This window comes from Centroberyx gerrardi, chromosome 3, assembly GCF_048128805.1.
Source record: "Centroberyx gerrardi isolate f3 chromosome 3, fCenGer3.hap1.cur.20231027, whole genome shotgun sequence".
Classification (NCBI taxonomy): Eukaryota; Metazoa; Chordata; class Actinopteri; order Beryciformes; family Berycidae; genus Centroberyx; species Centroberyx gerrardi.
The window spans coordinates 19,692,062-19,714,751 of record NC_135999.1 but is presented as its reverse complement, the minus strand read 5'-3'; the positions used below and the strand labels follow the sequence as shown (position 1 = coordinate 19,714,751).

Sequence of the window (22,690 nt, the reverse complement as noted above, 5' to 3'; positions counted from 1 at the left end):
TGTATAACAGTCTGAGTCACATTTCTTTCACTGCCACCAGCCTACACTGTATACAATGACCTGTGTAATTTACAGTCAGCCGCTCAGTTTCACATCCTTAAACCCAGTTATTCCTGTTGTGTGTATAGACTTTTAAATTGTCATCACGCTTCTCGTTCTTATGTCAGGCACTCAGATCCACTGGGCTGCAAGGCATATGAGTATGAAGCGAAGTTCACAAGTACAATCTTACAATATCATGATTTCATTGCTTTATCTCTGGAGTGATTGTCCCTGCGAGGCAGAGCTCGCCCGATGCATAGGAGCACTTACAAGTAAACAGTAAACAACAGCAAAAAACAACTGCAAACATTGTAGGTGTATTATATGTGTGGTTATACAACAGGGATGCCCTCATGGTTGAACAGATGGAAGGGTTGCTCGTCCATGTGTGCTCTCAAAGGTTGTCACACACACACACACATTGAGACACATATGGAAACAGCGACCACCAGTGGTTACAAGTTGCAATCGAATATCAAAAAAATGCATAATGATAAATCCAACTTTAGGGACATTGATATTACCAATAAGGTGACAAGCAAACTGCCTAAATATGCATCATGTTAACAGGCAGTGTCTATGGAGGATTTGTAAAATATGAATTACACTCAAATATGTGTGCTTGGAGCTGGAATCAAAACACCTAAATACTTAAGAGTTACAGTCTAGGCTGCTACACATATGAAGTAAACAGAATTATTCTATGCTAGGAAATCATGTAGCCTACAGGCAAATTTGCATTAGCATAAGCATTAGCAAGTGTTTTAAAACCCATTCCTGTCTTTATGAGGTAATATAATAAGCGCAGACGTTAATATAGCAACAAAATGTTCAAAAAGAATAATGTCATTGTGGGTTTGGGAAATTATGAGAGAAACAGACATGCATTAATATGTCATAAAATAGGAAAACAATAAAAAAATGTTTCTATTTAAAAGTGGCCTACTTTTATACAATACAGCAGCCATGAACAATACTTTAGAGTTACAAAAGATTTCCTCAGAATTTATGATCTGCATTGTGATGGGAACCAAAATTTAACGGGATGTGTTGAAAACAAACAGAGTGGACGCCCTTAAATCCTGTTTCACTCAAATTTACTGATGTCAAAAAAAAAACAGCCTATGCAAACTCTGAAGAAATAGACTTACTCTAAGGTGGAAGTGACTGAATGAAGTCTGACACATGCACGCATGCGCACGCACTCACACATGTACTGTACACACACACACATACACACAAACCGACACATAAACAGTGGAAGAGAATAGCTCTGTATCATTCATGGACATGTTTAATGTCGAGGTTGCTTTTTGTGAAGTTGATGATGCTCAACATGTTAGATGAGGTCATTAATACTGTGCAATTATCAAGTTTGATTATTTGTAAAATTGGCAAAAAAAAAAATAAGACACATACCTCCACATGCATAAGTGCCAAGTCAGCACTTTCATACAACCCCACCCCCCCACCCGCCCAACAAAATCCCCTGCACTACATTGTTGTAGACAAGTCTAAGTAGTTTTCAGGAGCCATAACTCCCATATCAAAATATAATTGAAGTTGCATTTGAGGTCAAAGGATGTATGATCATACATAAAACATAAAGAGAGAGAGAGAAAGAGAGAGAGAGAGCGACAGAGAGAGAGAGAGAGAGAGAGAGAGAGAGAGAGAGAGAGAGAGAGAGAGAGAGAAACTGACTAAGAACAATTTTGCTTGTGGATGGCTGCAGCTTAGCATTCTTCAAAAACAAATATACATAAACATACAGTACATACATACAAATATATCTGTCAATTTATAATACAGTGATTTTTTTTATTCATAATCATCTCTTAAATAAACTGTGGTTCATTGCACTTTGTTAAAATAATTAATTATATGATTTATCTTAAAGGCAATAGTGTGATTTTTTTTTAAAAAGGTGAAAAAGATACTGTACCATAAGCCTGATTTAGGATAATAGTAAAAATAACAAGATCTGTAATATACATATCTGTAAAAGACCCTCACCTATTCATATACATAAATGTATGTGTATCTCTATATATGTAGCATGTCTTTTTGATATGACATGTGTACCCCACACAAACGTCTGTGTACATGCTCATGCATGTTTGTATGCCAGTTTATGTCATACCTGTCTCCACGCATACATATATACATACATTATTATAAAATAAATAAATACAGGAAAACATTCTTGGTTCATGGTTTAATGGTTTCTTTCAAAGCGGTATTTGGTACAGTCTTTGACTAACCATTGCTCTCTGCTTGTTTGGGTGCCTGTTTGTGAGTCCTCGTCATTGGGATCAACAGTCAACTGAGCCTCCCTGAAAAATGCACAGGTGGGAAGTTGCATTTGTGTGTGAATAGGAATATGTGTATGTTTGCATATGTGTGTATTGCTTGAATGTGTATGCATGTGTGTGTGTGCAAATAGGTGTCCAGTGTCATAAGGGGGGACCAAAGTCTTTGGCCTGAGGAGAAGGTACGGTGTGTGTTCTGTGTGTTGCATGTGTTTTGATGTATGTGTGTGTGTGTGTGTGTAAGGGAAAGGGATGGGGGTTTGCATGCACACCGCTGTCCGCTGGTCCAAGTCACCGCTATGAAAGTAGTTGGATTGTCCCAAAAAAGAAGCTCAGTCACAAGTATTGTCCAAGCGCACCCTCTGTAAGAGGATGTTGTACAGTAGGGATTGTGACAGTGTTCAGGTGGGGGGGGGGGGAGGGGGGGACCCCAGCACCCCAGCACCCCAGCACCCCTCGTCCCCACTGCCCCTCTGTGAAAGGGTCTCACTGACTGGGGGCTGTTGGTTGGAGCAGAACCCTCGCTCCACCCCCACCCTTTCCCTCATCTCCATCTACGCCACCCCTCCATGTTTGTCCATGAGGCGGGGTGGAGGTTCTGGGCGGGAGGGGGGCCAGAGATGTTAGCTTTCGGCCCACGGACCTCGACTGGGCTCCTCCTCCTCTCCTGCCCCCCCCCCCGTCCGCCCAGTCTCCACCAGGCTCGACGGGGGCTAGATGGGTCCCTCGTTGTGGGCGCTGTGGTTGCTCCTGCTGAGGCCCACACAGTTCTGCTGCTGGTTGAGCAGGTGGGAGGTCTCGTTGGCCACGGCTATAGCCACGGCGGAGGTGGTGCTAGTGGTGCTAGTGGTGGTGGCGACGGCGGGCGTCTCCACGCCGTCGTGGAGCTCCGTCAGCGTGAGCTCGATCTTGGTGAACTCGCTGTCCGTGGACTGGGGCGTCTTGTCCATGCGCGACGCCATCAGGGCGTTCTGGTACTGTTGGCGTGTCACCTGGGATACAGCGAGGGAGGGAGCTGTGATCAGGACAAACGTCACGCCACATAGAGCAGTGGTTCTCAAACTGGGGGTCGGGACCCCTCAGGGGGTCGCAAGATAATTTTGGGAGATTGTGAGATGGGATAGTGAAAAACATATTTCGACTATATAGATTTACTATGTGTAATAACTATGTACTATGTGTAATTTGTCTGATGTTTCTCTGGTTTTTTCTTTTTTCTTGTGAATTATTGAATCGTTTTTAGCCTCTAGGCGTCCTCTGAAAATCAAATGAAATGGCCTGAAAAGGGAAAATAATTTTTTAGGTGAACTGTTCACCACTCTGCATATGCAACCTGTGACGGGGGTCACACGTATGCACTGCTTCGTTTTAAGGGTCACGAACCAAAGAGGTGAGAACCACTGACATAGAGGACTGCTATTAATAGTATTGTTGTTTCCAGTGTATAGGCATGGGAGTGAGGGCAAGTTGGTGCATGTGTAAGTGCATCTGAATCTGTACACACGTGCCTTGTTGAGTAAGTAGATATGAAGGAAATATTGTGTATGTGTGCACAAGGGTTAGAATGATAAATCCGTTTGCCGATGTATCGGGCTGATATATCTATTGTTTTCCTCTCAGCACAGGTTCTTGCTGTGATGTATGGAAACCTAAAGCTATTAAAACAGCTGCAATGAAATTTGATTTTCTTTGCAGATTTTACTCATTCATTTGATTGTTCAGTAACGTTTTTTTTTTGTAAATTAATTCTTCATTGAAAGTCAGTAATGTATCCCAGAGTTTCCCCTACCACTGAAGTGTGGTAAAAAAAAAATCATTAGTCCGGGTTTCAATGGAGAGTTTTAGTGTCCCATGATTGTCTAAATGCTGTAATCCTTGTAATTTTTGGCATGAAAATGGTCATATTTAAAGGAACTGTATTTTAGCACAAAATATTGGCTATCAGCAGCTTCAATACAAAAATATCAGTATTGGCATCAGCTTTCAAAAACCCATATCTCGTTGTATGTTCACACATACACATGAGAACTTGGTGCAACTGTATAAACGCCTCCCTGCTCACCTGTGTGTGTTCTCACCTTTATATACTGCAGGTCTGAGCTGGCTCTGACAGAGTAGTCAGGTACGTAGATCTGCAGAAAGGCGTTGAGCTGGTTGTTACTGCTGCCCAGGGTGGGAGTGATGGCGTCTATACGATCACTCCTGTTCAGAGAGTCTGAGTGGTTGAGTCCAAACGGCCGCGGAGGAGACTTATTCTCTGTAAGGAGAGGAGCAGAAAACACATCAAATATAGAAGAGGTTCACCAAGTCTATATATATATACAGTAGACTAAAATTTGTATCTCAATTCATGCGCACTATCTTTGCTTGTCTGACTTGTTTCTACAAAGGAGGTTTAGGAGAAATACATGACATACAAGCACATACAAGACATCAATGAGACCCAGCGCATTACAATGTTGAGATGTCACTGATTTCTGATTAGTAACTGGCATTGGAAGTTTGTCTCACAGGTGAAAAAAGCCTAAAAATTGTTTTGTCATTTATTTTTCTTTATTGCGAAACAGGTTTTAGGAAAAATGATTAAGACATAAGCAAGGATACACTGGAGGATTCTACTGTATATGTTACGCAATAAGCAGTAATCAGCAGTAATCTGACATCTATTAGTGTACATGACGGTGATCATTGATCCATATTGTTCTTTTGTCGTCCTTTTTGAGCTGCTCTCTGCAGTCTGTAAATGTGCACTGATGGTAATCATCACTGATATATGTACACTGTGTATTTGTACATATTTGTGTTACTTTATACTGTGTGGTAACACAGTCACTACCTGCTCTCACCCACCCTTTCCTCTAAAATCTAAGCCAGGTTTCTCTGCAGCCGCTCAACTATTTTAGCAGCACATTTGATCCTGTGTATTGGTAAATGTAATTGACATTTTTCCAAGTTAAGCGTTCAATGTCAGCACAGGTTCTTGCTGTGATGTATGGAAACCTAAATCTATACAAGTCTTTGAGGGGGTGTGAGCTTCATAGGTAATGAGTCGGTGGTCTCCAGTGATGCTGCTTGCCACCAAATAGAAGACTTGTTCTTTTTTTTTTTAATTAAAGCCAGATTATGTTTTCCACTTCTTAAAGAAGCCTAGTGAAAATCACACACAACAAAGTGGAAAAGGCTTGGCCACGCTAATGCTACTACGCCGACTGGAATGTATGTAATCCCACGTTTGAGTGAGTGTGTGTGTGTGTGTGAGAGAGAGAGAGAGAGAAAGAGAGAGAGACAGAGAGAGACAGAGAGCGAGTGTGTGTGTATGTGTGTGTGCGCGTGTGTGGGTGTGCGGACCTAGCGCAGTAGGCCAAAGACCTGGCATGTGAACTCTTGCGGATTAGTACTCCACTTTCTAGGGGCCAGAGGGGCCAGGTCAATACAGAATACTGTGGCGTGTAGAGAATACACACATAATGCATCTATATACACACACAGACACACACTCAAGCACGCGTGCCCACACACACACGCGCGCGCAGTGGGGCGACAGACGGGGTGAAAAACACGTTAAAGGTGCAATGCAGGTCGCTGCTGAGACTGAGAGAAAGAGAGAGGGTATTTGTTCAAGTGTCAGCGCATTTCCGGGTACATGTGGGTGTGTTTGTGTTCATGGCAGCATGTCCATTTGTGTGTGTGTGTGTATTCTGTGTGCACGTGTACATCTACCAGTGCGAGTGTGCATGTGAACATATGTGTATGTGTCTTTGTATGTGTGCACAGTGGTGTCCGGCGGGGGGCCGTAACTGTATAGGTCTTGTTTATGTAGTCAGAGGGTTAAAGGGTAGAGGGGAGGAGCCTGGGTCCATTCTGGGGCCTCCAGTCTCCAACACCATTCACCCACTTGACTAATGGCTGTGGGGAAGAGGGTGTTAAAAGTCTAAATCTGTTTCCATTTCTTCTCTATTGTTTTCCTCTCTCCCTCTCTCTTTCTCTCTCTCTCTCTCTCTCTCTCTCTCTCATGCAGACATACACACACAAATACACCCAAATTTGCATGCAGGCAGAAACGCACAGATGGGGCAGTTTTCACACACCCACGGTCACAAAGTCACACAAAACCAAAGTCAACATTCAAACGGATGGTGAGGAACAAATTATGTTTAGAAAAGTACAAAAATTGCAGTTATGAATGTTAATAGCATGCAGGTTAAAGTAAACACATTCCTCTCTCAACACATTGCAAAAACTCATGACCGCATCACACCATGTTATGTTAATGTGAGATCTGAGTGACATGAGCTGAACGACACAAACATGCAGTTTTCAAACTTTCATGCCGAATCGAGGGATGGGATGATATTAGTACTGTATTAGATGAGAAGAGCGGTGGATGTACAGACAGGCAGTTTGGGAGAGAAAGAAAAGTCTACTGTACCTGGAGATCCTGCTAATGATTCAGCCCTACTGACCACAAACGTACGAGACAGGGACAGAGGGACTGTGGAAGGGAAAAGAAAGAGAGGGAGCAAGGGAGGAGGGAAAGAAGAAAAAATATGTCACTAAAGGTGAGGAACAACTGAAGCAAATAAATAAATAGTAACCTGAAAAGTTAACTATTTGGGCTCTAATGTTGTTGTGAAGCATCTTAAACAGTGAAGACTATATTCACCCCTTTTTCTAGGGGCAAATGGAGTCTAGTTACCTGTCAGCTAAACTGCCATTTACTTATATTGGATGGTGAAGTCAAAGAATACTTCCCTCCTCCCTCCTCCCACCTTCTCACCACTACACCATGCTACAACTTGAATATCATGCAGCACTGTAAAGTATTGACTACTGATTGCTGAAAGCCTATACAATAAGACCTATCAACCTATTGCTGACAGGGGCGTTACTCTACTTTTTCACCAGTAGGTGTCTCTCAGATCCTACCAGCCAAGAGAATCAGAATGCTTCAGAATAGTTCTATAGTTTATGAATGAACTGAGGAGACGAAGCAGATCACCAAGCGAGGCTTGATTTGCTGTGCGGGTCATTGTGGGGTAGACATTGTTCTAAAAACTTTATCGACTAAATTCAGGCTATCCCATCGCAGGGGAACCAAACCTGACCTGTACTCTGCTGGCATGGTAACACAGGCAGCCTAGTTACTAACCCAGATCAGTCCTGGGAAGGATAATGTGAAGGCAGACAATCTGGGTTAGGCCAGCCCATGTGGCGCTGTCCTGAGGGGAGCCAGCTTCGATACCCACCGCTGACCTCCCCACCCCAAACCAGCCACCCGCTCCACTGGGGGTACAGTTCAACGCCCCATTGCCCTATGCTCTGTGATCCCTCTCTGTATGTAAACCCACCTTGCTTTCTCTCAGCCTAAATATAAAAAGAAGTTGGATGGTGGACGGGTCCCTTTCCACAAGATATAGGACAAAGACAGAGTCGACACTGAAGCTGCATTCAGACTAAGTAACTTTCTCTTAACTGTTGCCGGTGAGCTCGATGGAAAGTAGCGAGATAAAGTAGGATATTCGATGATTTGAATGCAGCCTAGGTGTGACAGTGAGGTGGAGGTCTTACCTGGCGACGCTGTCAGAGCCATCATCCCATAGAAGGAGAACGGCCCCGCTTCAAACTTCATCCCCTCCTTTCCCGCCTCCACCTCCACCTTCCCCTGTGGGAGCCAGATCAATGAGATGAGATGGAATCATTATTTATACAAATTGAATGATATCACATGCTGAATGACACATTGTGCAATACAATGCGTTATGCAGCACATGGATATTATATGTCAAATATAGCTTTGTGTTACACCAAGAATGACAATGTACTCAGCTTGCTTTTCAGGCTGTTCATGTTTTATAATGTTTAATCCACTCTCTTTTTCAGGCCATATATTTATCACACAGAAATCATTTCTAATTTACTCTCTTTGCATGTTTTTTTTTTCCAAATATTAGTTCTTCCATGTATCAGGTTCAGTCTCCCATTACAGCCTGGCATGTTAAACACGTGAAGTTTCACTTCAGCTTTGTGCTTTGAAGTTATATTTTCACCCCATTCAACATCCGCCAGCTTTCGCCGCTCAATCATATTCATCATGCCTGAGTGAGGGGAGAGCAAATCCTCCCCCCTCCCTCTTCCCCACCCTCTTTCCTCTCCTTTTTACTACTTGTAGAAAATCCCCACTCTGTTTAATAGCTCCAAATCTTCTCTTTAGCCAAGTCTCAAGGGCAGTGACCCTGCAATTGTCCAACCTGGACCTCATTTGATCCAGGGCTATTACACATATTGACTTAGTGGTAAATCCTGATAAGGGAAATAAATAAACTAAGTGAACTCCAGTCATATATTAGAAAATAGAGATTATATCAGATATTAAGCTTTATAAGGGAATATAAATGTTCTTACTTAGTTACACTTGAAAGGTATGAAGTGTACTTTGAAGTGCAGTATCTCAAAAAACAAACAGACAAAAAATCCTAATTGATGGTAAAAAATTTTACAAATGAGCTGTGTTTAATGTGCTAACATGAAGAAATGTCACTGTTGGTTGCTGTAATCCAAAGTGCTTTGCAGTACAATGATGCCATGCAAACCTCTTTAGGATGCATGAGCCCTCTGGGAATCAAACCCCTAACCCTTAATGCTACGGCCTTAGACAGATGGCTATACTGTAAAGGACCAGCTCTAGAATTACTTAAATAATGATAGTTTGTAGTCCTAACACCAACATTTCCCTGCTTTAAATTACAGTAGTGAAGTGTACAGTTTAGTTTAGTTTAGTTTAGTTTAGTTTAGTTTAGTTTAGTTTAGTTTAGTTTAGTTTAGTTTAGTTTAGTTTAGTTTTCTTAATTATTACCAAAACAGTCATTTGTACCCAGGTGTGTATTTCCACCCACTTAAGCACATTGGGTGAGTCAAATCAAGTGCACCATTAGTTCAATCAAAGTACATACTAAAAACTACATGAAGAGCTTCATTCCAAAGTGTTATATCCATTTTGGGGAAAAAAGATATTCAATATTTCTAAAATATAGAGGAAACAGTCAGTAAAACTGTAATAACTTTCTAAATCACACACTTAGGTTATCTACTGTTTTTTAAAAAGTGCCATCATTTATTTTCATTTTGTGCTATAATTTAGTAGGTGTCCCTTTTATCAATGGTGGATTTTTGGAACAAAACTCCTCATATCTAATTGAGTTTGTAGCCCTGTGTGTCCACACACCTGGAGGATGAGTATGAAGTAGTCCACAGGCTTGTTCCTGTGGAAGAGGTAGTGCTCAGCCGCCCGCTTGTTCTTCTCGTCATATTTCAGCTCCTGGATGACGTTGGGGTGCTTCAACAAGCGCAGCAGAATCTTTTCTGACATTTGCACCGGTCCGAATGGCTCGACCTCTGCAGAGGGGGAAGGACGGACAGAGAGAGGGAGAATATGAGCTAGCATGAGTGCATGAAATATGAATATACAAGACAATCTCACTCCTTTCAGGACTTCCACTGCTACTGGAAGCGAGTTTGAGTTGAGAATCATACAAACCTTACCAAAAGTCATCTTTAACTTTTAAATAGTGTAGCCTGATTGTGACTGGTCTGCTTCAACCGCCTAATGGGCCAATCAGCTCCTTCAACTCAGTGGCGGTGATATGTGTCAGCTGGCTGCTGGCTCCACCACCAGGAACTAAACTCCCTAATAGCCTTTAGAGGGCCCTTAATCAACGCTTAGCTGCTAGGTCAAAGTTCTAAAGCAAATCCAACTGCAGCGAGGCACAGTCCACCGCCGCTGCTGTAGTAGTATTTGGATATTCTGCTGCCTGTTTAGAAATCCATTTCCCAAGGGAAAGCGGGTGAAATATTTCACATTTTACACTAAGTATGTCGACTTCTGTGAGAACCCGGACCATAGGCCAAAAATGCTGGAAGTGATGTCATTGAGGAACTAGTGTAAGCAAACAGGGTGGTGTTTTTAAAGCTGTGGGCTAAGATCACAACATGTAACCCTTAGTTCATGACACGCAAGCAAATAGCCGCCCATGTTTTTTGGATCTGCACGCAGTCTGCGCCGACGTCCCGTGCCGCGTTCCCGAGAGGCCTAGCACCTCTCCACAAACATGCACGCACACACACATACGCACACACACATGCATACCAACACGCTTGTTGTGAACGCTCACACAAATCATTCCCTCACACACACTCACAACACAGATACACATACTCATTCTACACACATACTCACTCCTCCCCACACCCACTTTCCCAAAACACAAAGCACATACGCACACACAAACTAAAAACAGCACACACACACACACACACACTTTCCCCACAGTGAGGGGCTGAGGGCACACTGGGGGAAGTCAAGCAGCAACGCAGCCCACTTGCCTGTTGCTAGGAAACGCAGGGTAGCCAGCAGAAGCTGAGGTGATATTTTAACCTTCATTTCATTGTCGGTAGGCTTGAAGGCCGAAAAATCCTGCTTCCTTTCCCGATGGGTGATTTTCTTCTTTGTCTTGTTGTCAGCTGAGGGGAGAAAATGAAAATGTGGTGTAAGACAGAACCTGAAACTTTTTTTTTTGTATTTTTGGAAAACGGCAACCCACTCCACTCCACGCATACTGAGCTAGTAGCTCTGGGTTGAAGGGTGACTAAACTGAAGTTACCCAAAACTTTTTCAGGAAAAGTAGCTGTGGAGCCTTTCCCAGAACTAAAAGAGAGTTGGGGGGCTACATTGTTAGCTTACCACATTCTTTGCATTACTTGAAGATATACAGTATGTTTTCAGGCGACAACTAGACTGGCACAAATGTCTATAGGCCTTTATACATACCAGAATACTTCATAGAAGTTTATACAATGAATGTGACCCATTCCCTAGTGCTTATGGGAGGCAAGAAAGTGTTTTAGCCCCTGGGTTTGCTAGAAGATTTAATACAGTTTGCATAGTTAAGCTATGTGAATTAGAACCAAATTAAGTTAAGTTCAACAGTCACAAGGAAGTAACAGTGCTATTACATGGAGCCACACCGCTGGGCTTGGATCAATTTATATCAGATCATGGATTTTAGACTGATGCTCTACTCTGAGAGGCTGGAGGAGCCTCAAGGTCTTACAGTCTACCAGGTGTGAGCTTTGAGAGGGGAACCTACTGTACAAGTCCGTCTCGTCCAGGATCTCTGACTTGATGATTTCTTCGATAACATCCTCCAGGGTGACGATACCCAGAACCTCGTAGAAGGGGTCGCCCTCACCCTCATTGTTCACCCTCTGAACTATGGCCAGGTGGGATTTTCCTAGCAAAACACACACACACACACACACACACACACACACACACAGGTTATAAAGTTGGGGTCATATAGTGATAAAGAGCGTAAAGGTCCACCTTAATGTGTGAAATAGGTCAACCAACATGAGTACACAAACAGCCTAGGGCACAGATTGCAATTTCCACCTATTCAGTATCTATATGACATGTGTCACATATGAAACATATATACCAATAAACCAATCATGTTTAACAGTATTATGTCTGGAGTATCACATAATACTGCTCAGTCTATTTTAACTGAGGCTAACATTACTGCAGTATGTATTAACAGCAGTGTGACAGTCCGGATCTTATACACACAACAGGTGTGACAGAGTGATATGAATGAGTAATTGTCATCTGTATCAGTCAGACAACCAGGGATGCAGGAAATGGTAGTAGAAGATGTACAAGTGTTAGCGAACACAGAGCTGGGCAAACATTCAGACAGCCAGAGAGACAGACAGACAGACAGACAGTCAGTCGCTCTCCCCAAGTTCATCACATGAACCCCGCTAGCCCTCCCTCCCTCCACATCTGTGTTCCCAGGACCCTCCTGTGTGCTGTACCATCTGAAAAAAAAAAAACCCACCGTGCACACAGAGAATACTGTCAGGCAAAATGCTAAACAAATTCTTTGCCTTTTCTCAGCTTGTGATCATTTAAAAGGAATTTTCCAGAGGCCCGGGCTAATATTAGCCCCTGCAAAATGAAGTTTCCATTCGGCCCCGGCGATATTCTCACCGAGCGAACGAACGGGCCGGGCGAAGCCTCCGCTGTGTGATCAGATTGTCTTGGAGTGAGTCGTTTGCATGCAGATAGGCCCGGGTGTAAATAGTGGCGGGCATCTGTGTGTGTGTGTGTGTGTGTGTGTATGTGTGCGTGTACGTGTGTGTAAGCGTGTGACTGCATGCGCACACAGGTGCGCAAGCATATGCGTGTTTATTTGTGGAGAACAGGTACATCGCTGCCTCGCTGTGCGCATGCTGTTTCAGCTAATGTTGCCTGCTTGGTGCAGGCAGGCACAGATTGAAAGGCCTTCTGGGCTGATCACCAAGTGTGTTTTATTGCACTGCAGCTCACTGCATCCTCACAACACTATGACAGCACACTGACGTCAACTGTACACAGGCTAACAGAATGTGAACAGAATGATGTGGACACACACATGCAGACTGGATGCTTTCAATAACACTCAGGTTACACCTAGTGGGCTGGTAGAGTAACACTCCCAAAGAGAACATAATCACCAGAAATATCCAGATATTAACACACAGTCTGTCTAGAAAAACATACCTGCACATGGCAGGTCTTGCCTGGAAGTGTCCTAGAACAGTAGAGGAATCCCACTCTCATTAAAATGTCAATGACATCTTCAGCATGTTGCTTTATCACTGAGGGTTGGGCTTAACTAGGACAAACGCAAATGGAGCCCCAGTGGGTTAAAGCAATCAGGCCTCAGAAGTCCTTGAGCAAGCAATTACTCTAAACTGCCCAGGGGAGGGGATGGCAAATGGAGTGGCCAGCACAGCACAGCACAGCGAAAACAGATCAATGCGTGTGCAGTGGTTCCACTCCCTCGCCCTCCCTTCACTTAATGGCATCCACTCCACTCAGGTCAGGTTTAAACTCGGCTTCCAACTTTAGGTTTCTGTGTGGAGGGAATTCTCCAAACCTGCACCGCCAAACAATGTCCATCTTAACGTCATTTAGACCAGTATCAAGTCTTAAAATCCAATTTCCAATTAATGCAAATCAGCTTGTTTCAAGTTTTTTGAATCAAGTGACATTATCTAGTGGAGTGATCTGTCTTATTTCAAGATACTGTCATTTGTTTTGAGAAAATTCTCAGAAGCAAGCAACAACTGCTTGACAAAAAGTCAAATCATGTCACCCCATTGAGTTTTTCACTTGTGAAGAAAACAAGCATTAAATATACAATACTACTACTAATAATAATACTAAATAACTTGTTAAGATGAAGATTTTTTGCAGCGCTGTATCACATTACACTTTTAGATAGAGATGAGTATTTGCATATGTGGTTCATTACTGTGCAGATATAGAACAAAGGTTTTTTGGTATGGTGTACCTATCCCATCACTTTTTTTACATTCCTGATCCTGGAAAAACACCTGAAATACAAAAGGACTGCATATTCTCCTAAAAACCTGAATGATGACCGGTGATGGTGCTGGTGGTGTGTGTGGGGGGTCAGAGGGGTGGAGGGGGGGCTTCATATATATACAGCGAGTGTATCACTGGTTTTATCAAAGAAAGAGGAACAACCAATCGGAATGTGTGTCAACATGACCTCACCTTCCTGACACAATACTAGGCCTAACCTCTCACCTTTGTGTAAGCCAACTGATAAGGAGAGGTGGAGGACATCACTAAGATCACACACACACACACACACACACACACACACTTCCTCACAAACACAATCTTTTTCGCTCTTCAAGAAACCATGTGGGTGCGTGCACACACACACACACACACACACACACACACACACACAAAAACGTGATAGCACAAGTCCGTTGTTTGACAAGTTAAACTAATCCTATCAGGATGTTTGTCCACATCAAGAACACTTTCCATGGCCGTCCCGTTTACTTGGGGTTAACTATTAGAGATGACCCGTCATAAGACTTTTAACAGAGGCCCGCAGGTCACTAGTAAAAACCATAGAATGACAAACACAAAAAAAACTGAATGGGAAGCTATTCAATAGAAATGACAGAGAAAAACATGTTTATGCCAAGTTTGATATTGTTTATCCCAGAGTTTGTCCCAGGGGGTTAAAATGTAAGGAGATAGAAATTTCACAAATTCCAGGGAATGGAAGGCAAAGGGAAAATCACACTCCCATCCTTCCCTTCAGACTACATGAAATATTTAACTGGAGACACATTTTGAGCTAACATCAACTGCTGTTTTCAAATAAATGAGCAGGCAGATAATCTGACATCAATAAATGCTCGCTATATTTCAGAATCAGTTTCTGGTTTATTGATAGAGCGACTTGTGGTGCAGTTCAAACAGAAAGAGAGCTTCGTTTTATAGAAACATACAGGGAGAGAGAGAGAGAGAGAGAGACAAGCATATGGACAGACACAGGGTTCCTACACAATTTCCATTTCATAATTCGATGCTTTTTCCAGACATTAATTTTTTGATTTATCAAAATTGAATAACAATATTTTTATTCTATAGATAGCTAGACAGATAAACAGATAGATAGATAAACAGATAGATAGATAGATAAACAGATAGATAGATAGATAGATAGATAGATAGATAGATAGATAGATAGATAGATAGATCACACATACTGATCATGATTATTAGTCTCGGTGATTTGGGGAACAAAATTATTTTAGCGTATTATGTTGGGCATCTTATATCAACATTTTTATTATTTTAAACAACAGCAGGCATTCTAAAGGAAATCAAATCAAATCTAATGTTTCAATATTGCCCATTCCTATGATTATTCATTGTGGAAGCTAGAACCAGGATATACAACTACAAATTGTATAGTCCAAATAAGTGGTGTAGCTTTTGTGATTCCAAGTGTTTGCATTTTCTCCACTGATAACATTTTATGTAATTATGAGGTTTCCATGTTTCTCAGCATATTCAAAGGTAAAAGTTGCTGGTGCCCAAGTATCAGCTTAGTTGACCATTATGTGCACCACAACTGTTTCTCTTTGTAGCATGATGTTAGTTGCAAGTGGGTGTATTTTATGAAAATGAGGATCCAGAAGTTGCAAATTAAATTATCAGTACTGTACCATGCAATCAACCTCTCTACCCCCTGGATTTCCTTACTGCTTTATATCACTGTACATGTTTTTTTTTTCTCACATTATGAAATATCTACTATTTTTCCCTCATCTTAGTTGTTTTTCAAAGTAAATATTTTGAAATAAACACTGTTTAAATATTACAGAGTACTCCCAGTAAAGAATACAGCGCCAATTCTAAGCCCTAATGGTGTAAAATCAAGCTTTATTTTCTGTTTAATTTTATGGACTATAGCTGGGGGAAGCTTCTTGCTTTGGTTTGTCTGTTGCTTTGAATGGGTTGTGATTGACAGAAGGCGGATCCTAACATAACCACAGAGAACATTAGCTATTGGTAGAAAGTTTTATTTTGGAGAGGAAACACAGGAAATCAGGGGAGCAGAAACAAAAAGAAGAAGTGGACGCCCCCTCCTGTCGCTCTCGGCTCTCACAGTGTTCCCAAATGCACACATCAATATGAAACAGTGACCAGAACTTCTTGCAAAATGTAAAAGTTTACAGCCATTCTGAATCTGATGCAACTTTGCAAAACGCTATTGACGGCTACTTGTACATAGCGATGGATTACCTTTACTGTCCAAGATATGGCAAAACTGAGCTAATATATCTTTGGTTCATGCATGTAAAAATAGATGGGAATGTAAAATATGAGCAAAAACTTGTCACACACAAATCACACACACACACACACACACACACACACACACACACACACAGACTCTCTCCCCTTTCACACAGTAGCTCCACTCCAATTCGTTTTGTCTCACTGTCCCACAAGATGAGCACATACTTTCCACTTTCCCACAAATAGAAGAAAAAATACTGACCCAACGACAGAAAAAAATGCGGCTTCTGTCTTCCATAAATACGCTACGAGACAACGCACAGTCCGTTTATTCATAGCTCCTTAGCTGCCATTATTGCAGTGGGTTTTGCAAGGGGGACTGGAGGTAGAGAGGGGAGGCTGACCCTCTGAACCCCTGGAGCCTGGAACTTGGCAGCGGGCTTCGGGGAGAGCGTGTCCTTGCGAGGGCCAGTCGTCTGGGGTCCTATAAGCCACCACTGCTGCCTGACATCTGGGGCTGTCTAGCTGGGCTGAGGCTGAGTGCATGCTGGGTAGACCAGCACACAGGCACGCTGCACGCATCAGGGTCGGAGTCAATTCACTTTCAATTTCATCCATTAAGGCAGCGGATTTTCTTCAATCAGAAACTGGAAGTCTTTAATCGTGTAAAGGTTCTCATGTTCAATCTGTCGGGAATTTCTGAGGATAACGGCTGTGCCATTATACACGTGAATGCAGTTTCACTTTACAGTTTTAACTGGGTGAAATGAACACTCACTCACACACACACACACACACACACACACACACACACGCACAGGGGATCACTTTGTTTCCCCTGACAACAAAGCAGCGGATGATTGTAGTACCAGGAAGTGCTTCATCTAACTGGGGAGACAGTTTTGGAAACGCAATCCATTTGTTCATTTGTGTGCATTAATACACTTGTGAAAGGATGAAAGTGCACTCTGGTGTGTAGACTGCATGCACACACACTCACACACACAAACACTGCTGGTAAAAAGTTTCAGTGGGATGGAAGGCTGGCAGGGGTTTGATCTTTACTAGCTAGAAAATAATGAAGCACACACACACTGCACTAGCTGTTGTCAAACTGTAAAACATTTATATGTCTTGAGTCTTGTGTCTCTAAGATTACACTACATGAAGGCTTAATGATGATGAGCTCATTAAACATGTCACTTGAGTGCCATGATCAGTGTGAAATGTGTTGTTGAGTTCATAGAGGGTTCAGAGGAGACTGTAGACGAAAGGATGAAAGCAGGAGTGACAAGATATAATGCAGATTCACTGTATGGCAGACACAGAAAAGATAGGGAACAGGGGACCACACGCGCTTTGAAGTATACAGTGAGACAGTAGAGTTTAATGACCAGTGTGCTAAGGTGTCTGTCATAGGAGATGGGACGATGTGTTTAACTCACGATACGATTCGATACACGATATGGGATTCACGATTCGATACAACCACGATACGATATGATAAATAAAGGTTCAGTGACAACAAAGTCTGACTGTGCAGAATTATGTTTATTTCTGAGACACAAATCTTTCTAGCAATGTTCATTGTCTTGACATTGGCTTGGCATTGCTAGAATGTAAGCTACAATTCAAAAATGCCATTACAAAGTGCAAATAATATAATTTTGAAGGAGAGCTTGTTAAATTGTGATGGGCAACTACAGCAGAATAAAATGTAGGTAATATTGTGATTCATTTTTCTGCCCCACAATACGTATTGTCACTTTTTTGTATTGCAATATATTGAATTTTGATATATCGTCCTATCCCTAATCTGTCATCATAGCAGCTTCAACAAATACAGTGGAAAATACGCAACTTTGAGCGCCAATATCAAAGATCCATTTTGCACTGCAGTTTGCCCATGGCCCAGAATGAAACCACCAAGTACTCCAACTGGACCAAACCAACAAGTCATCCATCCATCCATCCATCCATCCATCCATCCACCCATCCATCCATGCCCCCAAGCCAAGCCTGAGAACCTCCACTCAGGCCTTCGGAGACTAAGCCGTGTGCTCTTTTCCACCATTCCCAGCTTATTTATGGAATGCAGCTTTGTCATATTTTTCCATAGCGCAATTTCCCCCTATAAATAGGCGCGTAAGGCTTGGAGAGTCGGGGTGGGAGTGGGAGGGTCAGTATCTGTTGTGGACACTCATCACCCCCCCCCCCCCCCCATCTTGCTCTCCCCCTATTTTTCCAAATATTTGAGCGCTGACAAATATAGTGTAATCTTAGGGCGATGGGAACCCATTGGAGAATGTCTTTATTCAAAATCTACCTCGAGTGAAAAAACGGAAGATAGTTTCCAGTCCAGTCAAGCCATTTTGACCCATTTTTCCATTGACACGGTCAGCCATGTTCCCCTGGTGCTGGTAGCCACTACATGTCAACTATTTATCTATCTAATCTATTTGTGTCTCCACTTGCAAACATTTAGACTGAAACCCTGAATACAAATCCCATGAAAGAATATTATTACTCTGTTGCTTGGGCTGCATTATCTGGAGGCATGAGTTAGGGGAATGTGTGTGTCTTTCTATGTGTGTGTCTGTGTATGTTTGTGTGTATATGTGTGTGTGTTATAGATTCAATAGATGAGGCATTTATAGTGCTAATATCAAGCAGAAAATCCATTGATCTGACTCAGTATGGTCACTTAATCTATACGCTGTATCCTTCATAGTAGTTTCATACATTTGATCTTTTATTGGGCATCGAATCACTATGTTCAACAAGTTGTAATAAGTTTTTTTTTTTCTTTGCATATTTTTCTGAGACAGATATATACGACGTATGAGTCTCAACAGAAGGGTCATCATATGGTCATCATGTGCACTCCTGCAGGAGGTAGGGCTTCACAGTCTCAGGGACACTTTGGCAATGATGGACACTGGCTGGAACCCATGACCTTCCAGTTAGGGGACGGTCTCTAAGTTACTGGTTACCCAGCTGGGCAAAAACACACACACAAACACACACGCTGTGTCTCTAACTTCACATAGTGTACAGTATTTGCCTCCTCTGATGCTTACTTTTCACAATAAGTTTCAGTCTATAACACAAAGGACTGACCAACCTAATCAGTCCTGGACAACAAGCTACACTACAACCTACGACCTGTAACAACATCAAAGAAACTACACACGGAATAATGCATTACAAACAATACACCTTATATCAGTTTTTCATTCAGTGTTCAGTGTTTCATTCATTTCTATTGTTGAAATGACTTAAATAATGACAAAAGAAAGCAACTTTACAATACTTGACTCCTGACACCAACCGACATCAACTGTGTGTGTGAGGACACAGTATGGAGACTGAAATGCCTGAGAAAGCCTGCCTGTAACTATGCACATTAGTTTTGTTTACTGTAAGTATTTGCACAAAAAGAAGTCTAGAAATCTCTTCAAATTTATGACTGCGTTTGAACATCAATAAACCACATTCATTTGCAGACATTAGTATAACTACCATAAACAAATGAGACCATCGCCATCACTCAACACTGTTTACATTGTGTGCTGCCGCGTTGGATTTCACAGGATATCTGCTGCATTGCTTTACAGCACAAAGGCAGATTGCTTTGTGGCACAAATCAGGAACTGTTTTCACTGTTTTGAAAGTAATAAACAACTTGATTGCAGTTCCACTATTCTAACTGCAAGACTTTGAACTTCACGTTAGCTTTATCTAGCGGGAATGCACATTCACTGTTATCAAGGGCTGTTTTTGGCTCTTATCCTTGTTCCTGCTCTTCAAAACAAACGCACGTGGAGCGACGCCAGGGAGGGGGGAGGAGGAGGGGGGACAAGTAGCAGCATCCTCTTTGCTACAGGAAGCAACAGGGTTTATGGGAAATGTGGTCTTCATTTTGAGAAACACAAAAACCTACACATAGCACCTTTAACAGTAAGGCAGGGTGGCCTAGTGGTTACAGAGACCGTGCTGTGCCCTGTTTAAGTGTGGCTGAACAAGACACCAACCCCCTACCTGCTCTATCATTTTAAGTCGCTCTGATCAAAAGCATCAGCTAAACAGCTAGAATGTGATAATCAACCTGATGATCAACCAGTCAAGCCTGGTGTTTGTGCTCTGTCGCTGATGCTTACTTCATCCTTTTTGCAATGTCTGTTTTTGGGCCAAACAATACAGTTAGCATGATATGGACTAATCAGGGTAATGCAGAGAGGTTAAGTCTGCTCACAGCTCCTAACCATCATTAAGGGGCCTTGGTCATAAGATCACTCTGCTGCTACTAGCCAGTGGTGTTTCACTACACACACGCACACGCACACACACAGGCCAACACGCATCCACACACATGCAGACACACACACGCACACACACACAGGCCAACACGCATGCACACACATGCAGACACAGACACACACACACACACACACACACACACACACTGCTGGAATAGCATTGTTGTTCATTCAGAGAAGCAGCTTGCTGTCGTAGCTGGCTGTGTTTGTTGTTAAAAGGTCCCCTGAGTGGAGATTCCAATGGGCCTCAGTCATAAGGAGAGGCATCAATGGGAAACTGGTGGGGATAAATGAATGGGCCTGTGGTCAGGTGCTGCTCCGTTATGTGAGTGCTGTAACTGCTGAATGGTGAGCACATCACATGAGGATGACAGAGATGGGGCGCGCTTTGAGGTGGCAAGACACATGAAAGGGGAACTGTGTCCATTATACATTTGAACTTGAAAAAAGTGTCTTCAGTCCAATAGATTTAGGTAAACAAAGCCAGTAGTCTGACCCTAACCATTTTTTCAATAGTGTGTGGCATGCTACAATTACAACTAGAGACTCTATATACAGTAGTAAAGAAATGCCCAGTGAGGAACTATTCTAATGCTAGCAATAAATGTGATAATTTCCGTTTTAACCACTAGCCTCAAATAGTTGATCTCTGCTACTTTCATTTGGTCCGGTTTGGGAATTCTCAGTCTAAATTCCACACAAAAATATCCCTTACATCAGGCTGGTTGTAGGCTGGTAGTGGTGAAGGGAAATGAATGAAGGGAGACACTGAACATCCCAATAGAAAGCAGCTCACATGGGCTCACATAGGATCCACTGATGGACATTAGCACAATTAATTGATATGTTTAAAGAAAAATATGCATGGATTAACTGTCATATAAATAACTTGTGCTTGATAAAGATAACTTACAATAGTTCTCTAGCATCTTTTCCAGTGTACAGTATAGGATATAATATTGATTTGTAAGTCTGAAAGACTTGTCAGAAGCCTGAAAGACTTTGAGGATACTTAGCAATAGTTGTCATAAGTCACTTCATATTGTGCTTAATCCTTTACTAGCCCATAGTGTACAGCGTGATATGAAGGGAAGGGCTGCTCCATTATCACCGACATATTGTCTAAACGAATACGCCCACTGAGTCTGGTTTGTTAAAATGAACTGTTTAAGCCTTGGAAGTGAATGATGACAACAATACGTCACACAGCGTCCTCACTACTGTAATCGTATCATTTGAGGGACTCTTCACATGTGACACAGAAAGAGCAAGCCAATCGAAACACCTGAAAACACACATTTTTGGCACCGAGTACTTACGGCTTTATAACTCATAATTAATACCTCAATAAAAACAATTAGCCGGGGCGAAATCCTTAAAGCTAGAATGAGCTAAGTACCCAATAAAAAAGCTCCCATGCTTTGTGCACTAAGCTGTGAGAATGTGGCCTGTTGGGAGAAAATAAAACCTGCAAGAACATCCTACATCTGATGATGTTTCTTTTCATTACTCACAATGTCCGCAAACAATCATCAAATCACAAACATCCATTAGTATTCACTTCTTTTGCATTTGCTTTCAAATAGGCTTATACAATGTCTCAGGTCTCAGGATAAGAATAATATGCTTAATGATTTCATGTTTTGTTTTGCTTTTTTGATAAATTAGTTTAATTACTGTGGTGTTTCTTGAACAAATTTGAAGTGTAGCTACATTCTCACACGCAGAACAGTTACAATACTGGACTATGACTGGCAGACATGACCAGCTCTCCCAATTCAAATAAAGAGTTAGTGAAGGCATTCCAGAGGGTGTGAAAAGCTGCACAATTAATTGTGTATACTTGTGATTTTAGTTTCCCCCATTAATAATTGTAGATTACTGGCATATCAGCAGCATAACCAGTTAAGTTGATATACAATGCAAAAGTAAAATATTTTTGTTTCAAATCGTCAAGACTTGTTGTGTAATCATGATTAACAATCATTATTACAAGACCAAAAAGAATCAGGATTATCACTTTACCCATAGCTGTGCAGCTGTTAAGGGTGTGTGATTTGCCTCACTGGAAGAATTTAAACAGGCCTTTAGGGAAGAGACCACATGCTGGAGTGATGTGTTTACTGGAAATAATATGAAATGACAATGCTGCTCAATCTAATTCAAATTTTGACCATGTGTGTTTTAAAAAGCCCTGAGAAAGAGAATGTTAAGGATTTTTAGAAGCTAGCCGACTGATCACCAATCAATCATTACTCGCAAAATCACACACAAGTCTTTTCAAAGTTGTTCTATTTCTCATACTTAATATTAGCTCAGCAATGCCAGTATCTGAAATG

At 42.0% G+C, this 22,690-nt stretch overlaps 1 protein-coding gene across 7 annotated transcripts in view; it reads right to left on the bottom strand.

Moving 5' to 3' along the window:
* Positions 1-3,064: 3,064 nt before the first annotated feature.
* Positions 3,065-22,690, bottom strand: part of cnnm2b (cyclin and CBS domain divalent metal cation transport mediator 2b) — a 30,136-nt gene continuing 10,510 nt past the window's right edge. Inside the window, exons 2-9 of one of the 7 annotated variants that reach the window (XM_071908723.2) lie at positions 11,495-11,638; positions 10,731-10,868; positions 9,574-9,743; positions 7,920-8,013; positions 6,776-6,843; positions 4,430-4,606; positions 3,229-3,343; positions 3,065-3,162 (exon numbers count right to left, since the gene is read on the bottom strand). In XM_071908723.2, coding sequence (XP_071764824.2) covers positions 3,065-3,162; positions 3,229-3,343; positions 4,430-4,606; positions 6,776-6,843; positions 7,920-8,013; positions 9,574-9,743; positions 10,731-10,868; positions 11,495-11,638 — 1,004 coding nt within the window. Of the gene's footprint in view, positions 3,344-4,429; positions 4,624-5,720; positions 5,733-6,650; positions 6,711-6,775; positions 6,844-7,919; positions 8,014-9,573; positions 9,744-10,730; positions 10,869-11,494; positions 11,639-22,690 lie in introns of all 7 variants that reach the window. The other 6 variants (XM_071908724.2, XM_071908719.2, XM_071908727.2 and 3 more) reach the window with 6 other exon arrangements.